The 12945-nt window shown below is 36.2% G+C and overlaps 1 protein-coding gene across 4 annotated transcripts in view; it reads right to left on the reverse strand.

Moving 5' to 3' along the window:
* BNC2 (basonuclin zinc finger protein 2) overlaps window positions 1–12945 on the reverse strand; it is a 355957-nt gene that overhangs the window by 332251 nt on the left and 10761 nt on the right. Inside the window, exon 2 of one of the 4 annotated variants that reach the window (XM_064501847.1) lies at window positions 2777–2842. The exons of the other annotated variants lie outside the window; for them this stretch is intronic. Within the exon in view, the coding sequence (XP_064357917.1) occupies window positions 2777–2779 (3 nt within the window). The 5' untranslated portion in view covers window positions 2780–2842. The remainder of the gene's footprint in view (window positions 1–2776; window positions 2843–12945) is intronic. 4 annotated transcript variants of the gene reach the window in all.

The raw sequence follows: 12945 nt of genomic DNA on the forward strand, positions 1-12945 counted from the left end.
AGAGAGATCGGATGGTGACACTTCTCAAGATGGCTGATGTGAAGAGCTTCAGAAAATTCTATAATTGCCTCTTTTTGAGTGAGATATCAGCAGACTTTAGACAAAGAGGTATTAGCAGCTGGCAATAGTGAAAGCCATTGTGGACTAGCACTGATAAGCAGCAAATCAGTAAATTTTCAACAGGGTTCCCTCTTTCTGTATTTAGACATAGTTAAACAATACTACCCAGACAACCAGAGAAATAATCATCAGGAGAGATGTATGGCAAGAAGACAAAGTTGCATCATTTCTGAACTCTCCACATGCTCTTCCACTGCAACTGGACCTCATTGGGAAAGGATTGCAGGAAGTCAAAAATTCGCCTTTCATACTGAACTGTTTGCCTTCCAAACAAATACTGCAAAACATTGCACTGCCAAAACAGCAAGCCAAGCAATGTAAAAGATCACAAACTTCCAACAGTTAATGACTATCTGAAAAGAAATACCTAACTCAAAAAAAAAAAAAATACTGTCTCTATGATTATTGTAGCCAACACTGTTTAATGTTAAATTATAATGATGGTAAGAAGATCTTAAGGCCCTAGATACCACACAGCGCTAGAGGGTCAGACTCCTACGTTCTGTAAGGTAGGAATGAACTCCTGTATTTTATATATAATCAGGAATACTGGCTTCTAAACATGGAATTTTTCTGCACTTAGAACCCACATTCAGTACCATGGTTAAAATATGCTGAGTTGCATATAACCATAAGACTGTTACATTTGGTAGGAATGGGACTACGCTTATACTCAAAGTGTCTAGTCTCATGATTGACTGAACCAGGTCCTACATAGGTATGTATTGTTGCAAGCTGTATCTTCACACACCTTTTTGATTACACACATGCCCAGTTGTACACAGATCCCAAATTATCCAAATGGCTACAGGAAAAAACAAAACAAAACAAAAAATTTTTTCTATGGAACAAATTGGACTAAAAAAGGAATTCCTTACTCCAGTTCCCTGCACCTTAACTGGCTGTGGGCAATCAATTTACAAATCAGGTAAGTTAAAGAGTAACTCAGAAGTTAAACGAAAAAGCCCCAAACAACTCATATGCACCACCACCACAAAACAGTGAGAGTTAATAAACTTTCAAACTTAAAAGTAAGCACAATAGAAAAATAAAAAAAACTAGCAATCTGGAGCAAAATACAGTCATACTGTGTTATTTAACAAGTGTAATTACCATCTCATGATCTGAATATAGGACAAGGGAACTGCTCTTACATTGTGAAAGGCATCATTCTGCACTTGGGCCATTTAAGCCTCCATAAACTATTCATAAACATATCTATCTAGATTGTATTGTTCTGACTATCCATTTCTTAACATCCAACTAAGTCATTATTGGTGAACATTTCTAACTACAACAAGCAATGGAAAAATCTTTCAGTTAGAGAAGTGAGATTAACAGGAACAGTATCTGGGTAATTCTGAGACCCAGTCCCAGGCTGTTAGCTTATTTTATGTTACACTTGAGCATTTTTTTGTAAACTGAAGAACTGATGGCTTCTTCCAGAAACTAAGGCCTATCATTCAAAAGTTATTTTCTGAGCACTTTCACTTGAGTCTTAGGATAGCTTTCAGGTAACATGCAGAATGCTGGGAAGACTCTCAGCAGCTTTGCTCACCCTATCTGTAGCCAGATTGCTTTTTTTTACTTCAGTTTTAACACACCTATTATACAAAACAATCATAAAGAGTGATTGATTGAAAGTTTAGTTGGAACAGTGGACTAACAGAACCATGCTTCACATAAATCACCTATTTTAACTAAATTAGAGTTCACAACAAGCATTTGAGCATGTAGAGTAGCTAAAGGGAAGGCAAATATTCATAACTAAGAAGTATGTCTGCAAAGAAAATATTTTCATGTAAAGAAACCAAGAGCCTTAGCTGGTGAAAGACTGCATACTCCTAGTGAAGTCAATCAGTACAGGTGAAAATCTGGTTACATGTTTTAAATGTGTGCTAAAAGTCATCTTGTTCCATGCAGGATTCAATTCAACCGGCAACATTCACCTGAATATATACTGCCATATCCTGAGAACAAGACAACATGCCCTGATCAGGCATGCCTACTACTAAAATCAGAGGATCATAAAGCTCTGAAAGATGTGAGACAGTATCAGCAAGCTAAGCACAGAAACAAATTTTAAACAAATGGTTATCTCTGCTGAAGTCAGGGAGACAAATCTGTATTCATATTAATGAACTGACACAAAACCTGCAACAGTACAATAATTTATATTGATTTAGGGGCAAAGTTAGGACCGTTGGAATATTTAGTTGTTACACAATTTCATTTTTATCTCAGCTTCATTTAAAAGCTATCCTTTTCCTCAAACCAGCGAAGGCACTCACCCCAGACTGCACCTGTTGAATTTATTATGGTTCAGTTCCCACTGATAAAATTATCAAGGCTTTTGGGAAGCACTTTTTATTCAAAATAAATTCATTAGAAGATGTTTCATATCACTAATTTGGTTTGTTCCTGCTGCCTCTTGCTTACAGACACCTGAAGTTTGCTCATCTCTCTCTCACAGCTCATCATTTATCAGAAAGAAAGCAGCTGGAGTTCAGGCCCTCCAAAATACTAAATATGAACAAGACATCATAGTCCTTTGCAGATCTTCAGAGTAAGTCTGATCACTCAAAGAACCAGATGTTTTGTTATCTCCAAATTAGGCACGGACTTGGTTTCGCACTGGGGAAGGGCTTCATCTTACCATCTATCATGTTTCTGGAATCCTTCCTCCTTCTCAGTCCAGACAGCAACAATCATGTTTCTGAGTCTGTTCACAACAAAATTTTTGTTATTGTATTGAAAGTCTGGCAGGCATTTGTGGGAATGGGAAAGGGGAACAAGTATTAATGGAGAGTATCAGAACCACACTCTCCCCTTGATTCACATGGTCCTGATATGCATGAAATAGCACATGGCACATTTCTTTTATGAAAGCATAACATCCCTGTGTATAATGATTCTGGATAAAACATATCCATTTAGCTTCAACAAAGCTCCTGAAAAATGAAGATATATCAATGTGACACTAGAAAATCAAAAAGAGTTATATTCAGTAACTCTGTCAGACAAGTGTTCCTTGGAGTTCTGGATAGTGATTTTTTTCAACCCTTGCAAACACACTGGGGATCTAAATCATGGTAAATGCAAGTCTTCATCTATATGGGATTGTTTCCTCTTGATACAATCACAGCAGATGAAAACCAGATGCTGGGGTTCTGGCTTGATAGAATTTTGTTTTTAGGGACTTTTGCACAACAAAAGTCATTCAACTTTGTGGAGCTTAAAAATGTTCTCTATCTTCCCAAGAGACATAACAGAATAATATGTTGCCTACTAGCAAAAGACAACAGCACTGCCATACACATAGTTCTTTGTGTTTCACATAGTTCTTTGTGTTTTTCTATGCAGTTGTTTATATACATTAGATGGACATACTATATACACTGGCATTTATGTACAGTATATATACAAAGATAAGTAAGATGCCATCAAACAGGATGCTGGATGTCTTCAATGTTTTACTCCTTTTTGTATGTACTATAAAATATGAAAAACTGTAAAACACTTGCTTTAACAATTCCATCAATGTAAAGTAGTAAAATGTGAAGGAATACAAGTAACCTCCAAAAAGGATGCAGAAACAGTGCTTGTTCTACAACCCTGGTTCTGTACTCAGGCAGAGCACACAAGAGATGGTTTCTGCATGTATATCAAAAGTTGTTTAGAAGCATAAATAGAGGCAGAGGGATGACAGAAATAAACCAGTAGCAGATTGGATTAATACTGGTAAAACAAATCGGTATGTTTACATAGGTAATAATTTTATAAGGCCAATACTGCAAGACATCCTTTGATCCTTCTAAGCTCATAACTCCAGAACCAAGACATGGAGTATGGCCACAGCTCAAAAGTCAATCCCATTTCTCATAGTCAGATCCATTTCTGTATTGTTTTCACATGGTTATCTCAAATTCAAGCTATAATTGTGCCAGTTAAACTGAATTCACTTTTCTACAGAGGATCTTGCCTGATTCTTCCCTAAGAAAAGGTAAACATCACAAGGAGCCCCTACTCACATTAAAACATTCATAGTACCTCAAAATACTTTTGGAAACAAGGGAGAAGGATTAAAGGGAGTCTTCCCCTAGGAGCCTAAGGAGCCAAGGGACCACTTTTGAATATTATAAACTGCTTAATATTTTAAGCATAAGTTGTGTTAAATCCATTTTGCTATCTTAGCAGGTATCAAGTTTGGTCTGCAAAAGGACTGTATGTTATTATATAATAAGCACCGTATGTTGTATATAGTTCCTAGTGCCTTCATTAAGAAAAAGACATAGAAAGACTAAAGGGGCTGCAGAAAGGGAAATGATCCAGGGCCTGAAGAGGACTTACAATCAAAAAACAGAATTTTTAAATGCTGTGAGCAGAGTTTGGCTTTATCATCCAAATTGATGGGCATGAACATGACAGCATGCTCAAGACAGAAATACTGGAGAATACATGTGCTTGGTATGGAACATGAGTGTTGTAACTAGCAGATGAAGCTAAGAAAAGAAAATACAAACACATCAGGTAAAACATTGCAAAAGAGGGACAGCAGCTTATGGAACAGTACGAAAAGGTAACGAATACCATCACCAGAAACACCATCATGTTAGGAACCTTCAAAAATTACACTGGGGACAAAGTTAGCAATGTGAAACAATCCTGCACTGAAGGAGGATGGAGAAAAGGATCAGTGAAGACTCTTCCCTCTAACTTTCACAAGTTTATTTTGTCATACCTATCACGCAGCTTGAGTTAGACTGCTTTCTCCTCATGTGTTACAGAGTACCAGCTACTTAGAAGCATTTATTCAGTTACAAATGTAGTGGAGTCTTAATTCTGTTAATGCTTTAGAACTTCAGTCTTCCACACCAAATGCAAGAATTTCCAATGGAGAACTGGAAATTCCCAATTCCAATACTGACCAACTTCTGATACTGTTGTCAAAGTTGTAAAAAATAATGAAAATTACTTTATCAAAGTGTTTTACCTGCAGTGGGATGGAAAAAACTACAGTTTACTGTATTGCTTACTAATTAAACACTGCAATAGGTATAAGAATCAAGGCAGAAGGAAAAATTTTGTATTACTTTATCACAATAATAGATATTATCAACTATTTGGTTTTACATTTTAAACATTTGAGGAACATGACAGTTGTAAGGTCTACCATACAGTAGCAATGACCATATAAATGTAATGATATGCTTAGCTACGTCAAAGAAAAAAACATCAGGCCAAACTTTCTTCTACTGCCACATACTAACTTTTTTTTTACATGGAAATAAAAGCAGTTTTTCTTCCAAACAACATATCACTACTTATTTTAGATAGCTTAATAGCTTTTCATTCCTGTCAACTAGCAAATTGTTTACTGATAAAATGGTTTCCTTTATTGTCAACTGACAATTAGTTCATCAATACTGCTATAAACTCTCTCATTCTTCTTTACTGATTAACTTATTTACATTCTAATTCTCTATACAGAAACCTTGATACACATTAATTGCCAGGGCTTGAAAACTTCTCTCACACATATCCATGGGCAAGCAGGAATTTTTTTCAGGCAAGGATCATTAACTTCGAAGAAATTTGAGCTTCTACTTCAAATTTTAGTTCTTGTGCCATGAGAAAGGCCTCCCAAACACAGAATGAATGGGACTGATGCAGATCAGACCATACAGGCCAACAGCTCCATGGCCCCCTGCGACTACTTTGTAGTTTTGTCTTCATTGACAACTAAGATCTCTGTGACCAGAAGTGAAAACTCTCACGTTAGTTTCTCTCTGCTGCTGCTCTGGAAACCTTGAGATAAAGCTGAAGGCAGGAAAGATGGACTTAAAAATCAGGATCCTGGAAAAAAACAGGAGAAGCAGAAAAACAGAAACATATCATCTGGCTGAAAGAAGGCTAAAATAGCCACAAAGACCAGAGAGTATTCGTTTATAAGACACTGAGAGTAACCAAAGGTTAGGGACAAAACTTTCTTCATCCTTTATAGCAGTCAAAAAAAGAGAGGTATCAGCCAGGAGAAGAATGAATGATACAGCACATGGAATCCCTATACTGTGGTCTAGGAAAATATCCAGCCTCTTTTCTCTCTCAGCAGCAAGATGTGCTTGTTTCTCAGATAACAACTGCCTCCAACTTTCACTTCACTGCAATTACTGGCTTAGTTTCCTGTTAAGTGTTTCAAATCCATGGGTGAGTGAAGAGGTGTGGAAACAGAAGAGAAAGAAAAAGAAAAAATGGCTTAGGTTCAAACAAAATAATACTAGAAAACAACATGTATATAAAGTGTTCTTTCATATTGATATACAATCCTTTATTCTTTTTAAGAAATGAAGTTACTAAATTTTTGCAAATCTTTAAAAAAGAAAACTGAAGTTTAAAAATCACTTAAATATCTTGCATGCAATACAGTCATATGTTTCTTTGCAAACAACATTAACTGAACATTTCTGAAACTGTACAAAACTGGAATGTGGGAGAGCATTATACTTGGCCTGGTCAGACTGACCCAGTCTTCTCCTCCACTGAACCTTCTAAAAAAACACCTATTGTGGAGAAGAAAGTTGAAGATAAAATTGCCTGACAAGACACTGGAACTGCTTAGAAAATGCATTTTGTTGTCAAAAAGTTTCGAAGTAAGTGATTTAATCCACATTAATTTTGAAGATGTCATACACAGTAACAAACTAGTTTGACAAAATCATGCTGTTTTCTGAACACAGTGCTAGTAAGTTGTTTAAGAAACCTCCTTTATGTGTGAAAGAAAAAATACCTGGTTTCACATAATGAGAGAAAAGCATTTATTTCCTTATCAGATGAATTAAAAATTACGTTTCCCTATAGAACTATCAGCATTATCATAGAGGTATCCATTTTTCCCCATTTTATCCAGCAAAGTTAAACATGTCTTTAGAAGAGATCCATTTACCACTGTTGCAGCTTTAGTAAAACACTGATACATATTCCATGAAAGTAAGAGTTTTAGCGTACAACAGCAGCTATTCATGCAACTCTCATAAAAATGTGGTCTCATAATTCAACAAAGACCAAAATAAGAATGCATTTTGATAATACTGTAATCTATCGTTAGCATTAAATGCTCAGTCATAAGACTTTAATTGTGACAAGATTTGAAGTTCTGAGACTGGCAAAGTCTTCGTTCAGCAGGCATGGACAAGGAGCACATATTTTATACATGCTGGTGCATATAAGTCATTATTTGCTAGCCTAGCTGTGATCACGCAAAGTAAAACTTTACACATAACCACAAGGTTCCTTCTCCCTTTCTGCATTTACCTAGGAAAATTTACAGATTCATATATACATGAATATATACACGCACACAAACACAAAGGATGCTGCAAAGAAAAGAAAGGAGTGCTGCTTTTCCCTTTATGCTTTTTCTTGACCAAAATGCCAGCCGTCTTTTTTCTTTCCTTTTGAAAGTAAGGAACTGAAAATAGCACTGCAGCCAAGTAGAATTTAGCCAGGCACAGTGCAGAGACTCATACCTGGGAAGTTTTGAACCACCAAACAAAATTTGCACAAAGAAAGTATGACAACATTTCCTCCTTTTCAACTAGAGACAACAGATACCTCAGAATACTGTGGTTGAAGAGAAGCAGGTTCAGTATATAATTACTAGTCACACAGAGGTATAGTTCTGAAATACCCTCTCCCAAAGTTTAAAACAAACACATACACACAGATGTCAAGAAACAATCATGAGATGATGCACTTAAAATAGTAATATCTGTTTACAAATTCAAGTTGCTGCTTGGTGGAAACTTGATTTCTGTAACATGTCCCCAAGATACAATCTAATACTAAAACATATCCTGCGGTAGGTCTACTTTCCAATTACTAGAAGTAAGCATACAAGGTATATAATTAGTTATGACACTGGGACAGGCATACATGTTTCAACGTACACAGAGCTCTGAACAAACTTTTTGGCAGTATATGACAGAAGACTTAAATTGAAAGCTCAAAGGCAGGGTATACTGTATTATAAAAAAAAACTTCTAACTTGAAAAGTTCTCACACCAAATGATTTTTAAATGTATGAGCATATTCTACTTAAACACCCTTCATAAGCTAGAGAGAGAAAATATTGCCCTGAAGCATTAAAATGGGCTATATTACAAATTAAGAAAAAGAAACTCAATCCTTTGAATGGTTTCTTTTCTTTCAGTGAAAGGGTGTCATTCTTCCCTAAAGACTACATTACGACAAAACATTTATATAAATCAAAGGAGACTTCTTTAATGACTCTGGGCATGGGATCTTAAATCTGGGATGAAACACCAAATTCTATCAATTCTGAAATAAATTAGGCAAGGATTATACAAGTAGTACTTATCTTGGCGTTAGAAAAAAAAGAATGTTTAGTGTCAAAGACATATCATTGACATCCCTTAAACCTACTGAAAGCCTTGAAAGCCCCTTTAGGACTAAATTCAGAATAAGTCAACTCTGAGCAGCTCAATTAGGTATCTAGTTTCTAAACGTTTTCATTTAAGAAACCAACCAGACACCAAATGAGATATAATGGGAATGTCCATAAGGATTAACCTTATGGATGTCCTTTTTCATGCTACAGAGAGAAGTAGACTCCAACTAGCTTAAATAAGCTTGCCCAGATGTCTGAAAGGGTCTTCTTGTTCAGCAATCTTCTGTATAAAGAAGTACTTTTAATATCATTTTTACAACAGAGATCCCAAGGTCTCTGTTCTCTGTAATAGGAAAGACTGAACCTGCCTCCATAAAAAAAATTCTGAGCACATAAATTTTGGGGACAGCTGTCTTGAAAAGCATGCCTTAAATTAAAATAATGATAATCAATGGACTTTTCCAGTCTGAGATTCATGAAGCTGGTGTTTCCACAAGACATAGGAGTATTTTTAATGTTTTTCAAATGTTTAGAAAAGAGTTTACGTGTTTCTGATACACACTCAAATCAGATGCTTCAGTTTTAGTACTTACCTTCTAAAAGTTATGGCATAACTTTTTAATTTCACGCTCTTAGATCAAATTGAAAAGAAAGCCTACATTGCCTTCCCAAATGGGTATGGCAATGAACCTCCCCATGTAGAGGGCTACTTCCATCAACTTAGCTAACCTGATTTAGAGAAATGACGTAGCACTGTTCACAGAAATATTTCTTCCGTCAGCGTATACCATGTCCCATCTAGACAAAGCCTGAAAATAACCTTCTTTTTCCCCATTCAGACATGTAACAAAAAACACGGCCTTTGTTGACTGAAAGATAGTGTGCCTGTGATGTCACACACCATGCTTGTATGAGGGAAGAAATACAATTTCCAAAGGCAGGGCTTCCCATGAAGAACACATAGCACCAGATGCTTTTAAGCTGAAAGTTGGATTTTCTTCTTTTTTTACAACTATGGCAATACAGCCTACATGGTAGTTATGATCTAAACTATTTAAGGCTTCCTCAATTAAAACCAGTACTTTTAACACCACCCCAGAAGCTTACACAGACTACAGATTAAAAAGCAGCATGTCTAAATCCCTACATAGTAGCTGGGTGGGCCACATTCAGTGTTAGTTCAGTTTATAAACATCGCAGGAATTGAAATAACCTAATCTTGGGGAAGGAAGAAACAAAGTTGACAGCATCTGAGTACACCTCCAAAAATATCAACCTGTGTTAGTCTTGTCTAAACCAGAGCTTTTTCAAAAACTAGACCCCCTACTTACCTCAGTCTCTCAAATACACGAAAATACAACATATAGAAAATTAGCTTCAGTGCTGAAAGAGGAGGCAAGGCAGCATCGTGCATTCTTTGTGGGCATTGGTCCTGCATGCAAAAGGCACTGGTGCATTTCAAGTGCTGTAAATAAGTAATAGTGTAACACTAGTATGAATAAATACAGGGATAGTATAATTCAGTGCACTCAAGGCTAACAATCCACCTCAGAACAACAAGTAGTCATACAGGGCTCTTTGTGCACATGGAGCTGATCATCCAGATCAAGGTTAAACATAGATTTTGCCCTGTTTAGGACAGACTTGTATTTCGAGAACATTACAATATACCCTAGTTTTACATGACTACCCACATTCTCACCCTTTACAGTGAACATACATATAACTACATGCTACAGATAGGAATATTAAGCGGACAGCACATTTACAGATATGTGTTCAGTTTTTTTCACTCTGCACTATCACTCACAAATAAAATTTCCCCCTCCTTTCAGGTCTTACCAGTCAGTATTGTAAAAGGGTGTTTGGACTTCTTTTCCAGACAATGCATTTTTTCAGTTTTATGAGGTTTTGGATAACTAGCATAGTGACTCAGACACTATTCATGCAGTGGCTGTCTGTAGCATGAGACATTATAAAAAAGTTCTTGAATATTTGTCATGATTCAAGTTCCCATGATCCCTTGAGGGCAAAGTGTTAATACCACTGCCCAACCATTTTCCACCTCTGGTAACTAAGGCTGGACACTAAGCTCATGAAAGCCAATGGCAAAATGCCCATGTACTATTAGAAGACAACTACATAAACAGGACACTATAAGGTGATCAGGAGGCACATGTACAATCTATCAGCTAGCTTGCAGCATGTGATGTAGCTTTTCCCACACTGAATGTGAAGTCAACTACACATGAACACAACAGTGCAAATTATCTGACAAGCTGTAAATCCTCACTATAGGTAACCTCTCAGTAACACCCTTGGGTAGCTATACTTACAAGATGTAGGAATGTATAAAGTACAACCATACTTTTTTTGAAGTCAGTATGAGATTTGCCATTAACTGCCTTGATGAGGGAAGATCCAATCCATCAGCTCATTTCAAATAAACTGCATATGAAGTCAGTTTACTCCCCATCTTGAACTGCCACACACTGTCCCTTGTTTCTACTTAAGAAAGCTCCTAGACTGCAATCTGACTTTGGCCTATCATTCAGGTTTGTAAAACATTTTCTTGACATCCTGGGATGAAATTTCAATACACTGGTTTACTAACAGTTTTTAACTATCAATGGCCATCAGTGAGTATAGTACAAACTCTCTAACAAAGAAACAAAAACCCCAGGACTTCCATTTAAAACTAATGGCTCAAATCTACAGCCTTCCCCCTTGCTCAAAACTGTGCCTGCTCATGGGGCTCTGGGCTCTGCCATTCCGCACACCTCATTCTGTGACTGGCAACACTGCAATTACATGAATGGCAGTAAATGAAGTTATTTACTAAACATAATTTAATTTCTACTGAGCTTCCATCAACTTTCACATAACTTCTGAAGTTTTCTATACTTTTTCCTATCCCAGCACTGCCCTTTGCGAACACTTAATACTTCCTATTATTTTATGAGTAGCCTCAGTTGTAAATATCATTTTCCAAGACTGTCTTACTAAGAACAACAGGTTGCTCAAATCCACACAGTCCTGAAGATTTTTTTACAGCAAGTGCAGCAATACATTCTCTAACATAAAAATAATTAATGGAGCCTCTATATTGTGCAAACATTCCCATGATAATATAATCACAACACATTTCAATGTACATTAAAAAAGCAATAGTATGAAAGATAAATGTATTGAATATACTGTCATGCAAGGCAGGAAAAGGCCAACCCATTTTTAGTCAATCTCAGGAGAGGAGATTCCTTATTTAAGAGCAAAATTAACTTTTAAAATTGTAGCGATTCTTCTATAAATCCCATCCTACAGACCTTTTCCAGGCAATACACCTGCAAGAGCTGGCATACTCATCTTTAGTTCCTAGAATCAGAGAGATATCAGAGGCTTGGTTCTTAGCAGCTCTCATTATCATTACTGTAATATATTTATAAGACACAGGTTCCAATAATGACTTTGATTTCAATAATGTTTATAGGACCTTATTGAAATCACAGAACAAGATAACTTAATATACTTCTCAATGGAAACAACAGACCACATGAGAATGGTGAGAAAGAGGCTTTACAATACATGGAGCAGGTAAGAAGGAAGAAGAACATGGAAGATAAAATACAAAATACAAAAAACAGAAACAAAGTATTTCCTAAAATGCTCTCCTAATATTAAAAAGGAGGTGCAATATTTAGCTTCCCTTCTAGTGGTACACTTATTTTCACATTTTAGGATTGATTTATGTCTTGCTTTTAGTCAAGAACCAGAATTGCTCCCAAAACCTTCCAGCTAATATAAAAACCTGTCTAGAAAAAAATATATATATACATACATGCACATATAAAAGTGTATGTATAATATTATATGCATATGTATGTATCTAATAACATATTGTTTATGTGTATAGTATAACATATTGTGTGTGTATGTATATATGTACAGATACACATACACACAGACCACAGGAAAGTTATAGCAGAACTTCTAGAAGTTTTTTCCTCCCAGTACATCTGTAGTTCACTTCACCATACATGCCACTGATACATTAAAAAAAAAAAAACACGTTAAATTAAAATCATTCTTATAATGTCCAAAACAAAAGGAACACACATACTTTGTGCTTATTACGGAATTAAATTTGTGTTACTTTGTTGTAAATTTATTACCACAAGAGCAGTTAACAACCCTTAAAAGACATTACTTTTAAAGTTGAAGTCTCAAGGTGGATAGTTGTATCATACCATATCCACTAGGCTTACAAACCTGACAGTGAGGACAAGAGTGGGTCTCTTGACTTCATCCCTTCAGCCCAGTTTTCATGTTGCAACACTTTTCCCACCCACTGATAGACCCTGCTGGGTTCTGGCAACAGCTCCATGAGCAGAGTGACTTCTGACCCTCAATGCTTGACAACA

This window comes from Dromaius novaehollandiae, chromosome Z (assembly GCF_036370855.1).
Source record: "Dromaius novaehollandiae isolate bDroNov1 chromosome Z, bDroNov1.hap1, whole genome shotgun sequence".
Taxonomy (NCBI): Eukaryota; Metazoa; Chordata; class Aves; order Casuariiformes; family Dromaiidae; genus Dromaius; species Dromaius novaehollandiae.